Here is a 25,917-nt window from a genome sequence, read left to right as displayed (position 1 = left end):
GTGACGTAAAAAATCCATAACTTTTTGTGATAAAAAGAGATTGCATCAGGTATGCTTTTAGGGAAAAGGATTCTCCAGGCCTTTGTCCCTGAATAAGAACCCTTTATAGAGGTAGAACCGTATTATCTACATAGAACTATTTATAGAGGTAGAACCGTGTTATCCACATAGAACCCTTTATAGAGGTAGAAAAATATTATCTACATAGAACCCTTTATAGAGGTAGAACCGTATGATCTACATAGAACTCTTTATAGAGGTAGAACCGTATTATCCACATAGAACCCTTTATAGAGGTAGAACCGTATTATCTACACAGAACCCTTCATAGAGGTAGAACCGTATGATCTACATGGAACCCTTTATAGAGGTAGAACCGTATTATCCACATAGAACCCTTTATAGAGGTAGAACCGTATTATCTACATAGAACCCTTTATAGAGGTAGAACCTTATTATCTACATAGAACCCTTCATAAAGGTAGAACCATATTATCTACATAGAACCCTTTTTAGAGGTCGAGCCGTATTATCCACATAGAACCCTTCATAGAGGTAGAACCGTATTATCTACATAGAACCCTTTATAGAGGTAGAAACGTATTATCTACATAGAACCCTTTATAGAGGTAGAACCGTATGATCTACATGGAACCCTTTATAGAGGTAGAACCGTATTATCCACATAGAACCCTTTATAGAGGTAGAACCGTATTATCTACACAGAACCCTTCATAGAGGTAGAACCTTATTATCTACATGGAATTCTTTATAGAGGTAGAACCGTATTATCTACACAGAACCCTTTATAGAGGTAGAACCATATTATCTACATAGAACCCTTTATAGAGGTAGATCCTTATTATCTACATAGAACTCTTTATAGAGGTAGAACCTTATTATCTACATAGAACCCTTTATAGAGGTATAACCTTATTATCTACATAGAACTCTTTATAGAGGTAGAACCTTATTATCTACACAGAACCCTTTATAGAGGTAGAACCATATTATCTACATAGAACCCTTTATAGAGGTAGAACCTTATTATCTACATAGAAACCTTTATAGAGGTAGAACCTTATTATCTACATAGAACCCTTTATAGAGGTAGAACCGTATTATCTATGCAGAACCCTTTATAGAGATAGAACCGTATTATCTGTGCAGAACCCTTTATAGAGGTAGAACCTTATTATCTATGCAGAACCCTTTATAGAGGTAGAACCTAATTATCTACATAGAACTCTTTATAGAGGTAGAACTGTATTATCTACATAGAACTCTTTATCGAGGTAGAACCTTATTATCTACATAGAACCTTTTAGGATTCTATGTCTTCCTTTTAGAAACATTTTTTAATGTCGGAAAGGTTCTAAAGGACCCCTCTGAGTTCTGAAGAGTTCAGGAAAATCCACTGTGTCAGATACGGTGTAAGTCAACTGGCGTGATGTTGAGGCATTCTGCCTCCAATGTAGAAAAATCCATAACTTTTATATTGCTGAAAAAGGATGTCTCATGGCGTTGATTATGAGAATGTATTTCGTTTAGATAAGGCTTACAATAAATCCTGTCATTACTGCAGACAGGCAGTGTGCTGTGGCCACGGACTAGCGTCTGGCAATGTCGAACAATGTTGGATTATTTTCAGTTGAAACAAATTTCTGTTTCTGGGGACAATTTTTTATCGCTCGTCCAAATCATATCCAGAAGGTTCTAAAGTCATGACTCAGTTTGAGATCTCCATATCCAGAAGGTTCTAAAGTCATGACTCAGTTTGAGATCTCCATATCCAGAAGGTTCTAAAGTCATGACTCAGTTTGAGATCTCCATATCCAGAAGGTTCTAAAGTCATGACTCAGTTTGAGATCTCCATGTGAAGAAGGTTCTAAAGTCATGTGTCAGTTTGAGATCTCCATGTGAAGAAGGTTCTAAAGTCATGACTCAGTTTGAGATCTCCAAATCCAGAAGGTTCTAAGGTCATGACTCAGTTTGAGATCTCCATGTGAAGAAGGTTCTAAAGTCATGACTCAGTTTGAGATCTCCATGTGATTCCTGATTGTCCCCAGTCTCCTGTCAGCACTGTCTATATCTGCTATCTGCCAGGGACATGTTAACTAGTTCTATGTTAACCAGTTCAATGTTAACTAGTGTGTGTGTGTGTGTGTGTGTGTGTGTGTGTGTGTGTGTGTGTGTGTGTGTGTGTGTGTGTGTGTGTGTGTGTGTGTGTGTGTGTGTGTGTGTGTGTGTGTGTGTGTGTGTGTGTGTGTGTGTGTGTGTGTGTGTGTGTGTGTGTGTGTGTGTGTGTGTGTGTGTGTGTGTGTGTGTGTGTGTGTGTGTGTGCGTGTGCATTCAGTCTTTGAAAACATGCATCATCGCTTCGTGTTTCAAATGGATTAAAAACTCAAATCACCGTCCGCAGTCTGAGTGCCATCGATCTGCTTTCTCTGCTTGTGTTCTCATAGACGGAGTCTGTTTGCCCTCCTTCCTATAGATGAACAGGTGACCCACTGGGTCAGGGGAGCTGGTGTTTGTCTGTGTGAATGGTTGGGTGATGGTTTTCCATAATCATTACAATTTATTGATACCTTGTTATTCTTATAGTCCATTGACGTTGAGTTTCTGTTTCTGAGTCAGAGCGTTGAAACTAATTAAAACAACTTCATTTGATTCGATTGGACTTTTTTCTGCTCTTTCCAGCCTGGCTTTGATCCGGGGGGGATCACTGCCAGTTCTGTGGTTTGTTTTGTGGGTTATGAAAGCAGGGTCCAGGAAACATCATGTTCCCGACAAGGGCCAAACTCCAGGATCTACCCTAACAGTCCTAGCAGTGAGGTCAGGAAGACTCTCAAGCTGTCTGTGATGGGTGTTCCTCATCTGGCTGTCCTGAGGTCACACACACACACACACACAAACACAAGCACACGCACGCACGCACACACACGCACACACACACACACACACACACACACACACACACACGCACACACACACACACACACACACACACACACACACACACACACACACACACACACACACACACACACACACACACACACACACACACACACACACACACACACCACGCTGTAGTAATCAACTCATCAGGGTTCCCAGTGTTTTGTGAGCTCATAGTAGTTCCAGGATCTACCCCTGCTGCTGGTCCCTCCCTCCCTCTCTCTCACCTCCCAGCCCTCTCTCCCCTCTCCTCCCTCTCAGCTCTGTCCTCACTCTCAGCCCTCTCTCCTCTCTCTCCCCTCCCATCCCTCTCTCCTCCCTCCCAGCCCTCTCCTCCCTCTCAGCCCTCTCTCCTCTCTCTCCCCTCCCCTCCCCTCCCTCTCTCGCCCTCCCAGCCCTCTCTCCCCTCCCAGCCCTCTCTCCTCTCTCTCGCTCCCCTCCCATCCCTCTTTCTCCCCTTCCATCCCTCTCTCCTCCCTCCCATCCCTCTCTCCTCCCTCCCAGCCCTCTCTCCCCTCCCAGCCCTCTCTCCTCTCTCCCCTCCCATCCCTCTCTCCACCCCTCCCAGCCCTCTCTCTGCCCTCTCTCCTCTCTCTCCCCTCCCTGCCTGCTCTCCTCTCACTCCTCCCGGCCCTCTCTCTAAATGTGTCCCTCACGATGATCTGTGCTCTTTGAGATTCCCTTCTTTTAACTCTTGCTCTTTTTGTGTCTTATTTCTAGTGGTCTGTTTGCCAGTCACTACACAGAAACACACTACCTGAAAGATGGCAGCGCGGTCACCGGCTCTCACAACCTCACGGTACGGTATTAAGTCTAATGGAGTCTCACAACCTCACGGTACGGTATTAAGTCTAATGGAGTCTCACAACCTCACAGTACAGTATTAAGTCTAATGGAGTCTCACAACATCACGGTACGGTATTAAGTCTAATGGAGTCTCACAACCTCACAGTACGGTATTAAGTCTAATGGAGTCTCACAACCTCACGGTACAGTATTAAGTCTAATGGAGTCTCACAACCTCACGGTACGGTATTAAGTCTAATGGAGTCTCACAACGTCACGGTACGGTATTAAGTCTAATGGAGTCTCACAACCTCACAGTACGGTATTAAGTCTAATGGAGTCTCACAACCTCACGGTACGGTATTAAGTCTAATGGAGTCTCACAACCTCACAGTACGGTATTAAGTCTAATGGAGTCTCACAACCTCACGGTACGGTATTAAGTATAATGGAGTCTCACAACCTCACAGTACAGTATTAAGTCTAATGGAGTCTAATGGAGTCTCACAACCTCACGGTACGGTATTAAGTCTAATGGAGTCTCACAACCTCACAGTACGGTATTAAGTCTAATGGAGTCTCACAACGTCACGGTACGGTATTAAGTCTAATGGAGTCTCACAACCTCACAGTACGGTATTAAGTCTAATGGAGTCTCACAACCTCACGGTACGGTATTAAGTCTAATGGAGTCTCACAACCTCACAGTACGGTTTTAAGTCTAATGGAGTCTCACAACCTCACGGTACGGTATTAAGTATAATGGAGTCTCACAACCTCACAGTACGGTATTAAGTCTAATGGAGTCTCACAACCTCACAGTACGGTATTAAGTCTAATGGAGTCTCACAACCTCACGGTACGGTATTAAGTCTAATGGAGTCTCACAACCTCACAGTACGGTATTAAGTCTAATGGAGTCTCACAACATCACGGTACGGTATTAAGTCTAATGGAGTCTCACAACCTCACGGTACGGTATTAAGTCTAATGGAGTCTCACATCACGTTACAGTACAGTATTAAGTCTAATGGAGTCTCACAACCTCACAGTACAGTATTAAGTCTAATGGAGTCTCACAACCTCACAGTACGGTATTAAGTCTAATGGAGTCTCACAACATCACAGTACGGTATTAAGTCTAATGGAGTCTCACAACCTCACGGTATGGTATTAAGTCTAATGGAGTCTCACAACCTCACAGTACAGTATTAAGTCTAATGGAGTCTCACAACCTCACAGTACAGTATTAAGTCTAATGGAGTCTCACAACCTCACAGTACGGTATTAAGTATAATGGAGTCTCACAACCTCACAGTACGGTATTAAGTCTAATGGAGTCTCACAACCTCACAGTACAGTATTAAGTCTAATGGAGTCTCACAACCTTTCGGTATGATATTAAGTCTAATGGAGTCTCACAACATCACAGTACAGTATTAAGTCTAATGGATTCTCACAACCTCACGGTACGGTATTAAGTCTAATGGATTCTCACAACCTCACGGTACAGTATTAAGTCTAATGGAGTCTCACAACCTCACGGTACGGTATTAAGTCTAATGGAGTCTCACATCACGTTACAGTACGGTATTAAGTCTAATGGAGTCTCACATCATGTTACAGTACAGTATTAAGTCTAATGGAGTCTCACAACCTCACAGTACAGTATTAAGTCTAATGGAGTCTCACAACCTCACAGTACGGTATTAAGTCTAATGGAGTCTCACAACATCACAGTACGGTATTAAGTCTAATGGAGTCTCACAACCTCACGGTATGGTATTAAGTCTAATGGAGTCTCACAACCTCACAGTACAGTATTAAGTCTAATGGAGTCTCACAACATCACAGTACGGTATTAAGTCTAATGGAGTCTCACAACCTCACGGTATGGTATTAAGTCTAATGGAGTCTCACAACCTCACAGTACGGTATTAAGTCTAATGGATTCTCACAACATCACGGTACGGTATTAAGTCTAATGGAGTCTCACAACCTCTCAGTATGATATTAAGTCTAATGGAGTCTCACAACATCACGGTACGGTATTAAGTCTAATGGAGTCTCACAACATCACAATACGGTATTAAGTCTAATGGAGTCTCACAACCTCTCGGTATGATATTAAGTCTAATGGAGTCTCACAACCTCACAGTACAGTATTAAATCTAATGGAGTCTCACAACATCACGGTACGGTATTAAGTCTAATGGAGTCTCACAACATCACAGTACAGTATTAAGTCTAATGGAGTCTCACAACCTCACAGTACAGTATTAAGTCTAATGGAGTCTCACAATTTGGAGTTAAGTCAAATCAAATCAAATGTATTTATATAGTCCTTCTTACACCAGCTGATATCTCAAAGTGCTGTACAGAAACCCAGCCTAAAACCCCAAACCAGCATGCAATGCAGGTGTAGAAGCGCGGTGGCTATTAAAAACTCCTTATAAAGGCTAAAACCTAGGAAGAAACCTAGAGAGGAACCAGGCTATGAGGGTTAAGTCATCTCTATGTCCTAGATTGATAGAACCACTTGGCAACTAACAGACAAATGGGAAAACAAATAGGCATAGTTCATGCCTATTACCATACAACAAGGCGTACTTCATTAATGCCTATTACCATACAATAACAAGGCATACTTCATTAATGCCTATTACCATACAATAACAATGCATACTTCATACCTATTACCATACAATAACAAGGCATACTTCATACCTATTACCATACAATAACAAGGCATACTTCATGCCTATTACCATACAATAACAAGGCATACTTCATACCTATTACCATACAATAACAAGGCATACTTCATGCCTATTACCATACAATAACAAGGCATACTTCATACCTATTACCATACAATAACAAGGCATACTTCATGCCTATTACCATACAATAACAAGGCATACTTCATTAATGCCTATTACCATACAATAACAAGGCATACTTCATTAATGCCTATTACCATACAATAACAAGGCATACTTCATGCCTATTACCATAAAATAACAAGGCATACTTCATACATATTACCATACAATAACAAGGCATACTTCATGCCTATTACCATACAATAACAAGGCATACTTCATACCTATTACCATACAATAACAAGGCATACTTCATACCTATTACCATACAATAACAAGGCATACTTCATGCCTATTACCATACAATAACAAGGCATACTTCATGCCTATTACCATACAATAACAAGGCATACTTCATGCCTATTACCATACAATAACAAGGCATACTTCATGCCTATTACCATACAATAACAAGGCATACTTCATACCTATTACCATACAATAACAAGGCATACTTCATACATATTACCATACAATAACAAGGCATACTTCATTCCTATTACCATACAATAACAAGGCATACTTCATACCTATTACCATACAATAACAAGGCATACTTCATGCCTATTACCATACAATAACAAGGCATACTTCATACCTATTACCATACAATAACAAGGCATACTTCATACATATTACCATACAATAACAAGGCATACTTCATTCCTATTACCATACAATAACAAGGCATACTTCATACCTATTACCATACAATAACAAGGCATACTTCATGCCTATTACCATACAATAACAAGGCATACTTCATACCTATTACCATACAATAACAAGGCATACTTCATGCCTATTACCATACAATAACAAGGCATACTTCATGCCTATTACCATGCTGTTGTTACTTCCCTCTCTACTATGGAGATCAGAGACCTCTTGTTGCCTATTACCATACAATAACAAGAACCCCTGAACCTGTGAGGATGAGGGGTTGTCGTCCCTCCGTTTAGAGGAAAAACGGACTGAAGGAAATGTTGACGCTCCTGTAATATCAGTTCAGTCTAGTACCCACAGTTCAGTCTGTCTGCTGAAGCTGCTATGGTGGGGTGGGACAGTGGAGAGGAGAGGTGTATTGTGGGTAGTGGCTCGTACCCACAGTTCAGTCTGTCTGCTGAAGCTGCTATGGTGGGGTGGGACAGTGGAGAGGAGAGGTGTATTGTGGGTAGTGGCTAGTACCCACAGTTCAGTCTGTCTGCTGAAGCTGCTATGGTGGGGTGGGACAGTGGAGAGGAGAGGTGTATTGTGGGTAGTGGCAGTTCAGTCTGTCAAAGAAAAAATAATAAAATAATATGCCATTTAGCAGACGCTTTTATCCAAAGCGACTTACAGTCATGTGTGCATACATTCTATGTATGGGTGGTCCCGGGAATCGAACCCACTACCCTGGCGTTACAAGCGCCATGCTCTACCAACTGAGCTACAGAAGGATGTGGTCTGCTTGCTTGGTCTTTCTGTGTCCAGTCCATTGTTCCTTTATACGTTTCCCAAAGTGAAGAAGTTACTGTAAATATACACGATGAAACACTGTGAAAGGAGGAATTTAACCACGGACTTGATACATGGCCAACGGTTAAACCTTACGGAACATTCATGAAAATACGAACATCTTGCTTCTATCATGCAGTACGTGTTCAACCCACACATTGACCTGGACAATTTGTTCCACACAGAGCATCATGTTTCAGTTGATCCTGCTGTGGACCGGGTCAGACTATCCCTGACTCTGGCTGGGTTTAAACCCACTCAGCACAGACATTCCACAACACAGGCACAATAAGGGAGCTGTGATGAACCAGACTGGACCGGGTCTGGCTGGGTTTAAACCCACTCAGCACAGACATTCCACAACACAGGCACAATAAGGGAGCTGTGATGAACCAGACTGGACCGGGTCTGGCTGGGTTTAAACCCACTCAGCACAGACATTCCACAACACAGGCACAATAAGGGAGCTGTGATGAACCAGACTGAGCCGGGTCTGGCTGGGTTTAAACCCACTCAGCACAGACATTCCACAATACAGGCACAATAAGGGAGTTGTGATGAACCAGACTGGGCCGGGTCTGGCTGGGTTTAAACCCACTCAGCACAGACATTCCACAACACAGGCACAATAAGGGAGCTGTGATGAACCAGACTGGACCGGGTCTGGCTGGGTTTAAACCCACTCAGCACAGACATTCCACAACACAGGCACAATAAGGGAGCTGTGATGAACCAGACTGGACCGGGTCTGGCTGGGTTTAAACCCACTCAGCACAGACATTCCACAACACAGGCACAATAAGGGAGCTGTGATGAACCAGACTGGGCCGGGTCTGGGTGGGAGCAATCCACTGAGAGTCTAGTACACACACAGGGCTGGTACGCTTGGGGTCCCTGTGAACTGAACTTGATTTGACCAACAATCCCCTACTATTAGCAGGAGAAATAATGAAAGCTCCTCCCCTCAGCAGGGGACATAACGAAAGCTCCTCCCCTCAGCAGGAGACATAATGAAAGCTCCTCCCCTCAGCAGGGAACATAACGAAAGCTCCTCCCCTCAGCAGGGGACATAATGAAAGCTCCTCCCCTCAGCAGGGGACATAATGAAAGCTCCTCCCCTCAGCAGGGGACATAATGAAAGCTCCTTCCCTCAGCAGGGGACTTAACGAAAGCTCCTCCCCTCAGAAGGGGACATAATGAAAGCTCCTCCCCTCAGCAGGGGACATAATGAAAGCTCCTTCCCTCAGCAGGGGACATAACGAAAGCTCCTCCCCCTCAGCAGGGGACATAACGAAAGCTCCTCCCCCCCTCAGCAGGGGACATAACGAAAGCTCCTCCCCTCAGCAGTGGACATAACGAAAGCTCCTACCCCTCTCAGCAGGGGACATAACGAAAGCTCCTCCCCTCAGCAGGGGACATAATGAAAGCTCCCCCCTCAGCTGGGGACATAACGAAAGCTCCTCCCCCCTCAGCAGGAGACATAACGAAATCTCCTCCCCCCCACAGCAGGGGACATAACGAAAGCTCCTCCCCCCTCAGCAGGGGACATCTCGACCCACATCACCTCACCAGTCCCTGCTATTCCCCCAGTCCCCCTAGTGACTGGGTCCCCTAGTGACACGATCCCCTAGTGACTGGATCCCCTAGTGACAGGATCCCCTAGTGACTCAAACCTCTCGTGACCGGATCCCCTCGTGACTGGGTCCCCTAGTGACTGAGTACCCTAGTAACTGGATCCCCTAGTGACTCAAACCCCTCGTGACCGGATCCCCTAGTGACTGGATCCCCTAGTGACTGGATCCCCTAGTGACTGGATCCCCTAGTGACAGGATCCCCTAGTGACAGGATCCCCTAGTGACAGGATCCCCTAGTGACTGGGTCCCCTAGTGACTGGGTCCCTTCATGGGAGTGTGGGACTCAGACTGGAGGGTTCTACAGTCCCCTAGTGACTGGGTCCCTTCATGGGAGTGTCAGACTGGAGGGTTCTACAGTCCCCTGGTGACTGGGTCCCTTCATGGGAGTGTGGGACTCAGACTGGAGGGTTCTACAGTCCCCTAGTGACTGGGTCCCTTCATGGGAGTGTCATACTGGAGGGTTCTACAGTCCCCTGGTGACTGGGTCTCTTCATGGGAGTGTGGGACTCAGACTGGAGGGTTCTACAGTCCCCTAGTGACTGGGTCCCTTCATGGGAGTGTCATACTGGAGGGTTCTACAGTCCCCTGGTGACTGGGTCCATTCATGGGAGTGTGGGACTCAGACCGGAGGGTTCTACAGTCCCCTAGTGACTGGGTCCCTTCATGGGAGTGTCAGACTGGAGGGTTCTACAGTCCCCTGGTGACTGGGTCTCTTCATGGGAGTGTGGGACTCAGACTGGATTGGCCCAGTCTTCCAGTCTTCCATCAGTCTCAGACGGACTGATCCATTGGTAATTTATTGGCCTGTCTGGAGGGAGTTTGGGGGAGGGAGGAATCTGAGCCCTTTCATTCCCCCATTTCATGTATCAGTATTTTATGCCAGCTTAGCGTCTGTCAGAGGCAAGGTATTAGACGGAGGGAGGGAGTGATGATTGAGGGAGGGAGGGATGAGGGAGGGAGGGAGGGATGAGGGAGGGAGGGAGTGATGAGGGAGGGAGTGATGAGTGATAGCCTCTTCACTTCTCCGTCCTTCCTCTTTCATTTGTCTGTTTTATAGCTCTCTGTAATGGAAGACTTTCCAGGCATTGTTCCTCACTCAGAGGACGTACCAGACACAGGAAGGGAGAGCCTCGTCCTTCATGACAGATTGTTAAAATACAAGAGCTCAAAACGTACTGTATCCATACAAAAAGTGTAAGAATAAACACATGGTAATTATGAACAAAATACAGGTTTGATAGTTTGTACATTCACAGAGGTGTACAACATTCACAGAGGTGTACAACATTCACAGAGGTGTACAACATTCACAGAGGTGTACAACATTCACAGAGGTGTACAACATTCACAGAGGTGTTCAAAAGGGAAGTCAATCTCCCCAGTTTGATACATTCACAGAGGTGTACAACATTCACAGAGGTGTTCAACAGGGAAGTCCAATCTCCCCAGTTTGATACATTCACAGAGGTGTACAACATTCACAGAGGTGTTCAACAGGGCAGTCCAATCTCCCCAGTTTGATACATTCACAGAGGTGTACAACATTCACAGAGGTGTACAACAGGGCAGTCCAATCTCCCCAGTTTGATACATTCACAGAGGTGTACAACAGGGCAGTCCAGTCTCTCCTTTCCATTTTAGTATCTTAATTTGCTACAGCAGGAAAATAATCCTGCAGCAACAGGAAATGTGAATTATTATGTGGATTATAATTAATGGACATTATTGTAGGGGTTGTTACAGTTTATGTTAGGGCAAAAATCAAGTCTGACATTTTTTTTAAAAGTGGAAATTACAAACTTTAAACGTTGAATACAGTAAAAAGTTTGATTTTTTTCAACTTTAAACGTTGAATACAGTAAAAAGTTTGATTTTTTTTCCTAAAAATCCTCATCAACAGAAGAGATCAGAGTGATCAAATTACATCTGTAGTTCCCATTTAAATCAGGTCAGGTGTCAAATTACATCTGTAGTTCCCATTTAAGTCAGGTCAGGTGTCAAATTACATCTGTAGTTTCCATTTAAATCAGGTCAGGTGTCAAATTACATCTGTAGTTTCAATTTAAAGCAGGTCAGGTGTCAAATTACATCTGTAGTTTTCATTTAAATCAGGTCAGGTGTCAAATTACATCTGTAGTTTCCATTTAAATCAGGTCAGGTGTCAAATTACATCTGTAGTTTCCATTTAAAGCAGGTCAGGTGTCAAATTACATCTGTAGTTTCCATTTAAAGCAGGTCAGGTGTCAAATTACATCTGTAGTTTCCATTTAAATCAGGTCAGGTGTCAAATTACATCTGTAGTTTCCATTTAAAGCAGGTCAGGTGTCAAATTACATCTGTAGTTTCCATTTAAAGCAGGTCAGGTGTCAAATTACATCTGTAGTTTCCATTTAAAGCAGGTCAGGTGTCAAATTACATCTGTAGTTTCCATTTAAATCAGGTCAGGTGTCAAATTACATCTGTAGTTCCCATTTAAATCAGGTCAGGTGTCAAATTACATCTGTAGTTTCCATTTAAATCAGGTCAGGTGTCAAATTACATCTGTAGTTTCCATTTAAAGCAGGTCAGGTGTCAAATTACATCTGTAGTTTCAATTTAAAGCAGGTCAGGTGTCAAATTACCATCCATCTCTGACCTCTGAATGGTAAAGACCAGACTGGGAAGCAGAAAGAATCATACCCCCCCAACACATGATATCCATCCAGTTCTGACATCATCAATGGAACATGAGGTCATAGTATTAATGCAGGGTTCTGTTCTGTACTAGATCTGACCCTGCTTCCCTCTGCTACACGCTGTAGCTTCATCTAATGTAATGGCGCTTCTTCTTTTACATACACCTGGAGAGGGTGTGTTTATGTCCCAACCGGAGCCCTATTCTGGATTTAGTGCACTACTTTTGACCAGGGTTCATAAGGGACTGGTCAAAATTAGTGCACTACTTTTGACCAGGGTTCATAAGGGACTGGTCAAAATTAGTGCACTAAATAGGGAATAGGGTACCGTTTCGGGGGCCAAGATGTGTCTGGCAGGACTCTGTATGGACTAGCGTGTAGTTGAGGACTGGGCCAACACTTAGACGTCGATATACACGTCAGAATACTTCAGGCTGAAGTACGGATGACAGGGAAGGACAATTGTGTGCAGGAAAATTATTGTAAATGTTCATGGAAGACAGAAAGCAGAGTAGAAGCTTTTCGAGAGAGGACTAAGGTCTGGTCTTCTAGAACATCCTAGAAGGTAGAGTAGAAGCTTTGGAGAGAGGACTAAGGTCTGGTCTTCTGGAACATCCTAGAAGGCAGAGTAGAAGCTTTGGAGAGAGGACTAAGTTAAGAGGTCTGGCCTTCTGGAACATCCTAGAAAGCAGAGTAGAAGCTTTGGAGAGAGGACTAAGTTCTGGCCTTCTGGGACATCGTAGAAGGTAGAGTAGAAGCTTTGGAGAGAGGACTAAGACACACCTTCTAGAACATCGTAGAAGGCAGAGTAGAAGCTTTGTAGAGGGGACTAAGGTCTGGTCTTCTGGAACATCCTAGAAAGCAGAGTAGAAGCTTTGGAGAGAGGACTAAGGCCTGGCCTTCTGGAACATCGTAGAAGGCAGAGTAGAAGCTTTGGAGAGAGGACTAAGGTCTGTTCTTCTGGAACATCCTAGAAGGCAGAGTAGAAGCTTTGGAGAGAGGACTAAGTTAAGAGGTCTGGCCTTCTGGAACATCCCAGAAAGCAGAGTTGAAGCTTTGGAGAGAGGACTAAGGCCTGGCCTTCTGGAACATTCTAGAAGGCAGAGTAGAAGCTTTGGAGAGAGGACTAAGGTCTGGCCTTCTGGAACATCGTAGAAGGTAGAGTAGAAGCTTTGGAGAGAGGACTAAGGTCTGGTCTTCTGTAACATCCTAGAAGGCAGAGTAGAAACTTTGTTGAGAGGACTAAGGTCTGGTCTTCTGGAACATCCTAGAAAGCAGAGTAGAAGCTTTGTAGGGAGGACTGGCCTTCTAGAACATCATAGAAGGCAGAGTAGAAGCTTTGTAGAGAGGACTAAGGTCTGGTCTTCTGGAACATCCTAGAAGGCAGAGTAGAAGCTTTGGAGAGGACTAAGGTCTGGTCTTCTGGAACATCCTGAAAGCAGAGTAGAAGCTTTGGAGAGAGGACTAAGGTCTGGTCTTCTGGAACATCCTAGAAGGCAGAGTAGAAGCTTTGGAGAGAGGACTAAGGTCTGGGTCTTCTGGAACATCCTAGAAGGCTGGAGTAGAAGCTTTGTAGAGAGGACTAAGATCTGGTCTTCTGGAACTTCCCAGTTCCATGGTAAAGGACCAATATTTACATGACGGGTCTCTCTGAGAAAACTGATCCGGCTGAACATGTGGAATCAGCAGCATGTGAACAACAACCACCTTGGAAAGGAGTAAAGACGAATCCTGAAATGTACACAGGTTTATATTTGGAGAAGGGAGAGGTGGAGAAACCACATGTCCATGTTTTACTGTGCAGCAGTGAAGTAGTCAGGGAGGAAGTGCCTGGGTCTGGACCATAGGTACCACAGGAGATGGCCTGGGTCTGGACCATAGGTACCACAGGAGATGGCCTGGGTCTGGACCATAGATGGCCTGGGTCTGGACCATAGATGGCCTGGGTCTGGACCATAGATGGCCTGGGTCTGGACCATAGATGGCCTGGGTCTGGACCATAGATGGCCTGGGTCTGGACCATAGACAGAAGCTGTATTTTCCTCCAAACCAGATACTTCCTCCGCTGTCCTACCATCCTGTCCCTCCTACCTACCCTGACAGTCTGGCCTTGTCCTAACAGTATGTTAAACTCTCTGTCCTACCATCCTACCCCTCCTACCTACCCTGACAGCCAAGCCTTGTCCTAACAGTATGTTAAACTCTCTGCCCTACCATCCTGCTCCTCCTACCTACCCTGACAGTCTGGCCTTGTCCTAACAGTATGATAAACTCTCTTCTCAGACGAACTGCTATTACCATGGAATGGTGCAGGGACACATCTATTCTGACGTCACCCTCAGTACCTGCTCAGGTCTCAGGTGAGTGTGTGTGTGTGTGTGTGTGTGTGTGTGTGTGTGTGTGTGTGTGTGTGTGTGTGTGTGTGTGTGTGTGTGTGTGTGTGTGTGTGTGTGTGTGTGTGTGTGTGTGTGTGTGTGTGTGTGTGTGTGTGTGTGTGTGTGTGTGTGTCAGTGGGCCTCCTGTTGTATTGTCATGACATTACCCCATGGTCTAATGAACCTCAACGCTCCAGTGCCCGATTAGCCAAGCAGTTAGATTAGCCTGAAGCAACGGGCTCATCATCAATGTTGTTGTTCTCTGTTTCTCTCTGAAACTAAAGATTAACAGAGTTACCATATAAACACACCTTACACGAAAACCAAACCGGCTGCGTGTGTGCGCCATCGTGCGCCATCATGCATAAATATATTTTGTCCCCCGAGACGAGATCACGACACGCAGGTTAAAATATCAAAACAAACTCTGAACCAATTACATTAATTTGGGGACAGGTCGAAAAACAGTAAACATTTAACGTTATGGCAATTTAGCTAGCTTGCACTTGCTAGCTAATTTGTCTTATTTAGCTAGCTTTCACTTGCTAGCTAATTTGTCTTATTTAGCTAGCTTGCACTTGCTAGCTAATTTGTCTTATTTAGCTACCTTGCTGTTGCTAGCTAATTTGTCCTGGGATACAACGTTAAACATTGAGTTGTTATCTTACCTGAAATGCACAAGGTCCTCTACTCCGCTAATTAATCAACACATAAAACGGTCAACCGAATCATTTCTAGTCATCTCTACTCCTTCTAGGCTTTTTTATCTTTGAACTTATATGGTGATTGGCATCTACACTTTCTTAGTATTACCACGACAACCGGCAAAACAGTTTGTCTTTCAGTCACCCACGTGGGTATAACCAATGAGGAGATGGCAAGTGGGTACCTGCTTTTAATAACCAATGAGGAGATGGGAGAGGCAGGACTTGCAGCGTGATCTGCGTCAGAAATAGAAAGGACTTCTATTTTAGCCCTTGGCAACACAGACGCTCGTTGGCGTGCGCCAGCAGTGTGGGTGCAATAATTGAATAACATAGATTTCTAAATTTATTTTGTAACGCTGGCGCACGCGACACAAGTGGTGTAGTCGGGGTATCAGTGATGAATGTAAAATGTAAATGTATCCCTGTGTTAATTGATTCAAGACAACGATCTACAGTCAGAGTAATACAAGTCTTTAACACAGTGAAGACATGCAAAGCGGGAAAAAGAACCGTTCAGCGTTCACACATGTCAAGTAGGAGTAACGAGTCTGCTCATTTTTCTGGACATCATCAGGAATGTCGTTCCCAAAACGTGCCAACAGTTTTCCTCCTCTAAGGAGTGATAGGGGTAATTGTTAAGCCCTTGAGTGCATTCCCAATTGGTACCCTAATTCCCTATGTAGTGCACTACTTTTAACCAGAGCTCCATAGGGTTCTTGTTAAGAGTAGTGCACTATATAGGGAATAGGGTGCCGTTTGTGATGCAAGACCCTCACAGGCCACTCATATTTCTGCCCCTCTACAACCTGTTTCTGCATAGACAGATGCAGAGGGCTTAGTTTGACGAGTGCTATGCTGCCTGACGCGACGGCCAAGACAAATTGTTTCGGGGTTTTTAGTTGGCAGCTATAGTCTGGCTTTGGGAGCGTTTTTTAATGTTAAGTTTATGTGGTTATTAGTGTTGTCAAGAGGTTGATAAAAACTCAGAGTTTTGGCCCAGTTTCAGTGGACGAAGACGTCACTTTAAATCACCAGGGCTGTTTTTATTAGTGTGAGAAAAGTTGACGGTGAGAAATAAGAGACTCTCATCACGGACAGACGGAGAATGAGAAACCACCGGGGAGGATATTACTATATTTCTTATTAAGCCAAATGTCTGCCTCTCGATTTGTTTCCACAGTGAGACTTTATCGACGAGGTAAAAGTAGTGTTACCCACAAAGCACCTCAGTTGGGGCGGCAGCGTAGCCTAGTGGTTAGAGCGCTGGACTAGTAACCTGAAGGGTTGCAAGATCAAATCCCCGAGCTGACAAGGTACAACTCTGTCATTCTGTCCCTGAACAAGGCAGTTAACCCCACTGTCTTTGAAAATAAGAATTTGTTCTTAACTGACTTGCCAAGTCAAATAAAGGTTAAAATAAAAATAAGAGATCCATTGTCCAACATTCTGTAGAAAAAAACCATCATGACAGACATTTAACAAACATTCTTCTACTTCATTGATTGATGATCGATTGATTGATTCATCAATATCACTCTTGTATTCCCAGTGGCTTCATCTCACTAGAAAACAGATCCTACGTGTTGGAGCCGTCAACTGATCCCTCCAGTGGATCCCACAGGATCTACCGGTCAGAACAGCTCAACCTCACACCTGGCTCGTGTGGCCATGGCTTCAACATATCTCTGGTTCATGGAGACACCCAGAACAGCCAATCAGACAGCCCCTTCGGAGCCTTCAGCACCAGGGTAAGCAGCATACATGGAATACCATACACAGGCCGCCCCAATTCTGATCTTTTGCCACTAATTGGTCTTTTGATCAATCAGATCAGAATCTTTTGCCAATATATAGGCAAAATATCAGAATTGGGCTTCTTGTGTAAACACAGCCGTAGTCTCTTATGTTATTAAGCTATGAATCCATGTTTAGCTCTTGAGACTTGGGGTCAAAGACAGTGGATATGTATATAAATATATCTGGAATGGGTTAGAGATCTTCTAGAATCCTCTAGGAAAACACTAACGTTGTCTTTACATCCATCTACAGATAGAGACTAGGAGGGATCCAGATCAAACCTCAGTCAGTAGAGACTAGGAGGTCTTCGGATCAAACCTCAGTCAGTAGAGACTAGGAGGTCTTCAGATCAAACCTCAGTCGGTAGAGACTAGGAGGTCTTCAGATCAAACCTCAGTCAGTAGAGACTAGGAGGTCTTCAGATCAAACCTTAGTCAGTAGAGACTAGGAGGTCTTCAGATCAAACCTCAGTCAGTGGAGACTAGGAGGTCTTCAGCTCAAACCTCAGTCAGTAGAGACTAGGAGGTCTTCGGATCAAACCTCAGTCAGTAGAGACTAGGAGGTCTTCAGATCAAATCTCAGTCAGTAGAGAATAGGAGGTCTTCAGATCAAACCTCAGTCAGTAGAGACTAGGAGGTCTTCAGATCAAACCTCAGTCAGTAGAGACTAGGAGGTCTTCAGATCAAACCTCAGTCAGTAGAGACTAGGAGGTCTTCAGATCAAACCTCAGTCAGTGGAGATACGATGTGGATTTATGCTCATCAAGTACTCTTGATAACTGAATACCAAATGGCACCCTATTCCCTCTACAGTGCACTGCTTTTGACCAGGGCCCATGAGGAGTAGGGTTGCTATTTGGGACTGTGACGATGTGGGTTTATGCCCCCTGCTCCTCCCGAAACACTGTTTCATCTGCCATTAGGCCATGTTTTAGAATAGCACTTTCTGTGCCTCTTATGGCGTCTGCCGTTTCATCCTAGAAGCATTATAATGCACTGCTATATTACTCTACAGCTACTGTGTTAGCAGTGAGCTACTGGTTCTAGATCGAACCGTGTTCAGTCAGGAAAATGTTTATTTAAAGATATTTTGGGATAATCGGTTTTCACACAAAATGCGGTTATTTCCTTTCTCTAGAGACCAGACTGAAAATGTGTTTCGGTGAACAGAATCATAGTCACACTCACGAGTTAGAGACTTGGTTCATTCTGTTTGGTTCATTCTGTTTGGTTCATTCTGTTTGGTTCATTCTGTTTGGTTCATTCTGTTTGGTTCATTCTGTTTGGTTCATTCTGTTTGGTTCATTCTGTTTGGTTCTGTTTGGTTCATTCTGTTTGGTTCATTCTGTTGGGTTCATTAAGTTTGGTTCATTCTGTTTGGTTCATTCTGTTTGGTTCTGTTTGGTTCATTCTGTTTGGTTCATTCTGTTTGGTTCTGTTTGGTTCATTCTGTTTGGTTCATTCTGTTTGGTTCATTCTGTTTGGTTCTGTTTGGTTCATTCTGTTTGGTTCATTCTGTTTGGTTCATTCTGTTTGGTTCATTCTGTTTGGTTCTGTTTGGTTCATTCTGTTTGGTTCATTCTGTTTGGTTCTGTTTGGTTCATTCTGTTTGGTTCATTCTGTTTGGTTCATTCTGTTTGGTTCATTCTGTTTGGTTCATTCTGTTTGGTTCTGTTTGGTTCATTCTGTTTGGTTCATTCTGTTTGGTTCATTCTGTTTGGTTCATTCTGTTTGGTTCATTCTGTTTGGTTCTGTTTGGGTCATTCTGTTTGGTTCATTCTGTTTGGTTCTGTTTGGTTCATTCTGTTTGGTTCATTCTGTTTGGTTCATTCTGTTTGGTTCATTCTGTTTGGTTCATTCTGTTTGGTTCATTCTGTTTGAGTCCTTCTGTAGCTCAGTTGGTAGAGCATGGCGCTTGTAACGCCAGGGTAGTGGGTTCGATCCCCGGGACCACCCATACGTAGAATGTATGCACACATGACTTTAAGTCGCTTTGGATAAAAGCGTCTGCTAAATGGCATATATTATTATTATTATATTATTCATTCTGTTTGGTTCATTCTGTTTGGTTCATTCTGTTTGGTTCATTCTGTTTGGTTCATTCTGTTTGGTTCATTCTGTTTGGTTCATTCTGTTTGGTTCATTCTGTTTGGTTCATTATGTTTGGTTCATTCTGTTTGGTTCATTCTGTTTGGTTCATTCTGTTTGGTTCATTCTGTTTGGTTCATTATGTTTGGTTCATTCTGTTTGGTTCATTCTGTTTGGTTCATTCTGTTTGGTTCATTCTGTTTGGTTCATTCTGTTTGGTTCTGTTTGGTTCATTCTGTTTGGTTCATTCTGTTTGGTTCATTCTGTTTGGTTCATTCTGTTTGGTTCTGTTTGGTTCATTCTGTTTGGTTCATTCTGTTTGGTTCTGTTTGGTTCATTATGTTTGGTTCTGTTTGGTTCATTATGTTTGGTTCATTCTGTTTGGTTCATTCTGTTTGGTTCATTCTGTTTGGTTCATTCTGTTTGGTTCATTCTGTTTGGTTCATTCTGTTTGGTTCATTCTGTTTGGTTCATTCTGTTTGGTTCATTCTGTTTGGTTCATTCTGTTTGGTTCATTCTGTTTGGTTCTGTTTGGTTCATTCTGTTTGGTTCATTCTGTTTAGTTCATTCTGTTTGGTTCATTCTGTTTGGTTCTGTTTGGTTCATTCTGTTTGGTTCATTCTGTTTGGTTCATTCTGTTTGGTTCATTCTGTTTGGTTCATTCTGTTTGGTTCTGTTTGGTTCATTCTGTTTAGTTCATTATGTTTGGTTCATTCTGTTTGGTTCATTCTGTTTGGTTCATTCTGTTTGGTTCATTCTGTTTGGTTCATTCTGTTTGGTTCTGTTTGGTTCATTCTGTTTGGTTCATTCTGTTTGGTTCATTCTGTGTGGTTCATTCTGTGTGGTTCATTCTGTTTGGTTCATTCTGTTTGGTTCTGTTTGGTTCATTCTGTTTGGTTCATTCTGTTTGGTTCATTCTGTTTGGTTCTGTTTGGTTCATTCTGTTTGGTTCATTCTGTTTGGTTCATTCTGTTTGGTTCATTCTGTTTGGTTCTGTTTGGTTCATTCTGTTTGGTTCATTCTGTTTGGTTCATTCTGTGTGGTTCATTCTGTGTGGTTCATTCTGTGTGGTTCATTCTGTGTGGTTCATTCTGTGTGGTTCATTCTGTTTGGTTCATTCTGTTTGGTTCATTCTGTTTGGTTCGTTTGAGTTGTGTGGTAGGAGAGTAAATGCGCTCCTTTGAACACCACTATGTGTTACTGGGGTGACGCCATTCGCCGGTTCCATACATGTTGTTTAACGTGCCCCCCAATTTAATTAACGTGTGACACGGACGTTGTCATGACGACTGCATCCGTCTGAATATCTATGTTACCTATCTCTAGGAGACGCCGGCAGAGAGATACTGTAGTGTCCTGTACTGTCTGAATATCTATGTTACCTATCTCTAGGAGACGCCGGCAGAGAGATACTGTAGTGTCCTGTACTGTATCTGAGATGGGAGGAGATACTGTAGTGTCCTGTACTGTCTGAATATCTATGTTACACTCTAGGACAGAGAAATACTGTAGTGTCCTGTACTGTCTGAGATGGGAGGAGAGAGGGAGGGACACCGACAGAGAAATACTGTAGTGTCCTGTACCGTCTGAGAGGGAGGGACACCCACAGAGAAATACTGTAGTGTCCTGTACCGTCTGAGAGGGAGGGACACCCACAGAGAAATACTGTAGTGTCCTGTACCGTCTGAGAGGGAGGGACACCCACAGAGAAATACTGTAGTGTCCTGTACCGTCTGAGAGGGAGGGACACCCACAGAGAAATACTGTAGTGTCCTGTACCGTCTGAGAGGGAGGGACACCGACAGAGAAATACTGTAGTGTCCTGTACCGTCTGAGAGGGAGGGACCCTGACAGAGAGATACCGTAGTGTCCTGTACCGTCTGAGATGGGAGGACAGAGGGAGGGACCCCGACAGAGAGATACCGTAGTGTCCTGTACCGTCTGAGAAGGGAGGAGAGTGGGACACCTACTGAGAGATACCTTAGTGTCCTGTACCGTCTGAGAAGGGAGGAGAGAGGGACACCTACTGAGAGATACCGGAGTGTCCTGTACCGTCTGAGAAGGGAGGAGAGAGGGACACCTACTGAGAGATACCTTAGTGTCCTGTACCGTCTGAGATGGGAGGACAGAGGGACACCTACTGAGAGATACCTTAGTGTCCTGTACCGTCTGAGAAGGGAGGAGAGAGGGAGGGACCCCGACAGAGAGATACTGTAGTGTCCTGTACCGTCTGAGAAGGGAGGAGAGAGGGAGGGTGGGAGAGGCTGAGGAAGGGGGTTAGGTATGAGATCAGGTACCAAATGTAACACGTGTCTGGGATTTGTCCCTGTGATTTAAAGCTGTTTTGACTTTGTCCTCTGTTTTATCACTGGACTGGAAAAGAATGACGACTAGAATATTAGCTGTGGATTTAAGTGCCTCTGAAATATGTCCGTATGCAGCTGTAGAATACAATAGAATAGAATAGATTCCTAATAGTTCCTAATGCAGCTGTAGAATAGAATCGAATATAATAGATTCCCAATGGTTCTGTATTCAGCTGTAGAATATAATAGATTCCTAATTGTTCTGTATTCAGCTGTAGAATAGAATAGATTCCTAATAGTTCTGTATTCAGCTGTAGAATAGAATAGATTCCTAATGGTTCTGTATGCAGCTGTAGAATAGAATAGAATAGATTCCTAATAGTTCTGTATTCAGTTGTAGAATAGAATAGATTCCTAATAGTTCTGTATTCAGTTGTAGAATAGAATAGAATAGATTCCTAATAGTTCTGTATTCAGCTGTAGAATAGAATAGAATAGATTCCTAATAGTTCTGTATTCAGCTGTAGAATAGAATATAATAGATTCCTAATAGTTCTGTATGCAGCTGTAGAATAGAATAGAATAGATTCCTAATAGTTCTGTATTCAGTTGTAGAATAGAATAGAATAGATTCGTAATAGTTCTGTATTCAGTTGTAGAATAGAATAGAATAGATTCCTAATAGTTCTGTATTCAGCTGTAGAATAGAATAGAATAGATTCCTAATAGTTCTGTATTCAGCTGTAGAATAGAATATAATAGATTCCTAATAGTTCTGTATGCAGCTGTAGAATAGAATAGAATAGATTCCTAATAGTTCCGTATGCAGCTGTAGAGTAGAATAGATTCCTACTGGTTCTGTATTCAGCTGTAGAATAGAATAGATTCCTAATTGTTCTGTATTCAGCTGTAGAATAGAATAGATTCCTGATTGTTCTGTATGCAGCTGTAGAATAGAATAGAATAGATTCCTAATTGTTCTGTATTCAGCTGTAGAATAGAATAGAATAGATTCCTAATTGTTCTGTATTCAGCTGTAGAATAGAATAGATTCCTAATAGTTCTGTATTCAGCTGTAGAATAGAATAGATTCCTAATGGTTCTGTACGCAGCTGTCCTTGAAACAGCTCCTGCTCCGAAGTGGTGGCCTGTGGCATCAAAGACTCTAATTGGCCAATACATAATAGCATCAGAAACCCAGGTTTTAGAAGGCTTGCAACGGGAGAGAGCACAATCACACACACACACACACACACACACACACACACACACACACACACACACACACACACACACACACACACACACACACACACACACACACACACACACACACACACACACACACACACACACACACACACACACACTCCTAATCCTAACTCTTTATGTAATTCTAACCTTAACCCTAAACCCCCTAGAAATAGCATTTGACCTTGTGGGGACGAACAAAATGTCCCCAGTTGGTACATTCTTGTTTGTTTACTATTCTTGTGGGGACTTCTGGTCTCACAGAGTAGACTGTCTGTCCTGGCGTAGGCCTGTCTCACAGAGTAGACTGTCTGTCCTGGTTTAGGCCTGTCTCACAGAGTAGACTGTCTGTCCTGGTTTAGGCCTGTCTCACAGAGTAGTCTGTCTGTCCTGGTTTAGGCCTGTCTCACAGAGTAGACTGTCTGTCCTGGTTTAGGCCTGTCTCTCAGAGTAGACTGTCTGTCCTGGTTTAGGCCTGTCTCTCAGAGTAGTCTGTCTGTCCTGGTTTAGGCCTGTCTCTCAGAGTAGCCTGTCTGTCCTGGTTTAGGTCTGTCTCTCAGAGTAGCCTGTCTGTCCTGGTTTAGGCCTGTCTCACAGAGTAGACTGTCTGTCCTGGTTTAGGCCTGTCTCTCAGAGTAGCCTGTCTGTCCTGGTTTAGGCCTGTCTCACAGAGTAGACTGTCTGTCCTGGTTTAGGCCTGTCTCTCAGAGTAGACTGTCTGTCCTGGTTTAGGCCTGTCTCTCAGAGTAGCCTGTCTGTCCTGGTTTAGGCCTGTCTCTCAGAGTAGGCTGTCTGTCCTGGCGTAGGCCTGTCTCTCAGAGTAGCCTGTCTGTCCTGGTTTAGGCCTGTCTCTCAGAGTAGACTGTCTGTCCTGGTTTAGGCCTGTCTCTCAGAGTAGACTGTCAGTCCTGGTTTAGGCCTGTCTCACAGAGTAGTCTGTCTGTCCTGGTTTAGGCCTGTCTCTCAGAGTAGCCTGTCTGTCCTGGTTTAGGCCTGTCTCTCAGAGTAGACTGTCTGTCCTGGTTTAGGCCTGTCTCTCAGAGTAGCCTGTCTGTCCTGGTTTAGGCCTGTCTCTCAGAGTAGCCTGTCTGTCCTGGTTTAGGCCTGTCTCTCAGAGTAGACTGTCTGTCCTGGTTTAGGCCTGTCTCTCAGAGTAGACTGTCTGTCCTGGTTTAGGCCTGTCTCACAGAGTAGTCTGTCTGTCCTGGTTTAGGCCTGTCTCACAGAGTAGCCTGTCTGTCCTGGTTTAGGCCTGTCTCTCAGAGTAGCCTGTCTGTCCTGGTTTAGGCCTGTCTCTCAGAGTAGACTGTCTGTCCTGGTTTAGGCCTGTATCTCAGAGTAGCCTGTCTGTCCTGGCGTAGGCCTGTCTCTCAGAGTAGCCTGTCTGTCCTGGCGTAGGCCTGTCTCACAGAGTAGTCTGTCTGTCCTGGTTTAGGCCTGTCTCTCAGAGTAGCCTGTCTGTCCTGGTTTAGGCCTGTCTCTCAGAGTAGCCTGTCTGTCCTGGTTTAGGCCTGTCTCTCAGAGTAGCCTGTCTGTCCTGGTTTAGGCCTGTCTCTCAGAGTAGCCTGTCTGTCCTGGCGTAGGCCTGTCTGTCAGAGTAGCCTGTCTGTCCTGGTTTAGGCCTGTCTCTCAGAGTAGTCTGTCTGTCCTGGTTTAGGCCTGTCTCTCAGAGTAGTCTGTCTGTCCTGGCGTAGGCCTGTCTCACAGAGTAGTCTGTCTGTCCTGGTTTCTGCCTGTCTCTCAGAGTAGCCTGTCTGTCCTGGTTTAGGCCTGTCTCTCAGAGTAGCCTGTCTGTCCTGGTTTCGGCCTGTCTCTCAGAGTAGCCTGTCTGTCCTGGCGTAGGCCTGTCTGTCAGAGTAGTCTGTCTGTCCTGGTTTAGGCCTGTCTCTCAGAGTAGCCTGTCTGTCCTGGTTTCTGCCTGTCTCTCAGAGTAGTCTGTCTGTCCTGGTTTAGGCCTGTCTCTCAGAGTAGCCTGTCTGTCCTGGTTTCGGCCTGTCTCTCAGAGTAGCCTGTCTGTCCTTGTTTAGGCCTGTCTCACAGAGTAGACTGTCTGTCCTGGTTTAGGCCTGTCTCTCAGAGTAGCCTGTCTGTCCTGGTTTAGGTCTGTCTCTCAGAGTAGCCTGTCTGTCCTGGTTTAGGCCTGTCTCACAGAGTAGACTGTCTGTCCTGGTTTAGGCCTGTCTCTCAGAGTAGCCTGTCTGTCCTGGTTTAGGCCTGTCTCACAGAGTAGACTGTCTGTCCTGGTTTAGGCCTGTCTCTCAGAGTAGCCTGTCTGTCCTGGTTTAGGCCTGTCTCTCAGAGTAGCCTGTCTGTCCTGGTTTAGGCCTGTCTCTCAGAGTAGGCTGTCTGTCCTGGCGTAGGCCTGTCTCTCAGAGTAGCCTGTCTGTCCTGGTTTAGGCCTGTCTCTCAGAGTAGACTGTCTGTCCTGGTTTAGGCCTGTCTCTCAGAGTAGACTGTCTGTCCTGGTTTAGGCCTGTCTCACAGAGTAGTCTGTCTGTCCTGGTTTAGGCCTGTCTCTCAGAGTAGCCTGTCTGTCCTGGTTTAGGCCTGTCTCTCAGAGTAGACTGTCTGTCCTGGTTTAGGCCTGTCTCTCAGAGTAGCCTGTCTGTCCTGGTTTAGGCCTGTCTCTCAGAGTAGCCTGTCTGTCCTGGTTTAGGCCTGTCTCTCAGAGTAGCCTGTCTGTCCTGGTTTCTGCCTGTCTCTCAGAGTAGTCTGTCTGTCCTGGTTTAGGCCTGTCTCTCAGAGTAGCCTGTCTGTCCTGGTTTCGGCCTGTCTCTCAGAGTAGCCTGTCTGTCCTTGTTTAGGCCTGTGTTTCAGAGCAGGCGGATTAGACAGGAGGGTGTTGTTGGGGTGGCAGGAGGGTGGCAGTGGGTTGGCAGGAGGGATAAAGAGGGTTGTGAGTAGGTCTCTGGTTAAATATAGTGGGGAATCAGGGTCTCTGGTTAAATATAGTGCA

General features: G+C 44.4%; 1 protein-coding gene across 1 annotated transcript in view; it reads left to right on the top strand.

Annotated features, from left to right (window-relative positions):
* LOC124022422 (disintegrin and metalloproteinase domain-containing protein 12-like) overlaps nucleotides 1-25,917 on the top strand; it is a gene marked incomplete at its 3' end in the record, with an annotated part of 46,998 nt that overhangs the window by 1,271 nt on the left and 19,810 nt on the right. The window contains exons 2-4 of the mRNA XM_046337353.1: nucleotides 3,682-3,760; nucleotides 14,722-14,798; nucleotides 17,070-17,268. Coding sequence (XP_046193309.1) covers nucleotides 3,682-3,760; nucleotides 14,722-14,798; nucleotides 17,070-17,268 — 355 coding nt within the window. The remainder of the gene's footprint in view (nucleotides 1-3,681; nucleotides 3,761-14,721; nucleotides 14,799-17,069; nucleotides 17,269-25,917) is intronic.

The sequence above is a fragment of the Oncorhynchus gorbuscha genome, unplaced genomic scaffold (genome assembly GCF_021184085.1).
Source record: "Oncorhynchus gorbuscha isolate QuinsamMale2020 ecotype Even-year unplaced genomic scaffold, OgorEven_v1.0 Un_scaffold_1380, whole genome shotgun sequence".
NCBI lineage: Eukaryota > Metazoa > Chordata > Actinopteri > Salmoniformes > Salmonidae > Oncorhynchus > Oncorhynchus gorbuscha.
Note: the sequence above shows the minus strand (reverse complement) of the source record. Positions and strands in the feature narration are given on the sequence as shown.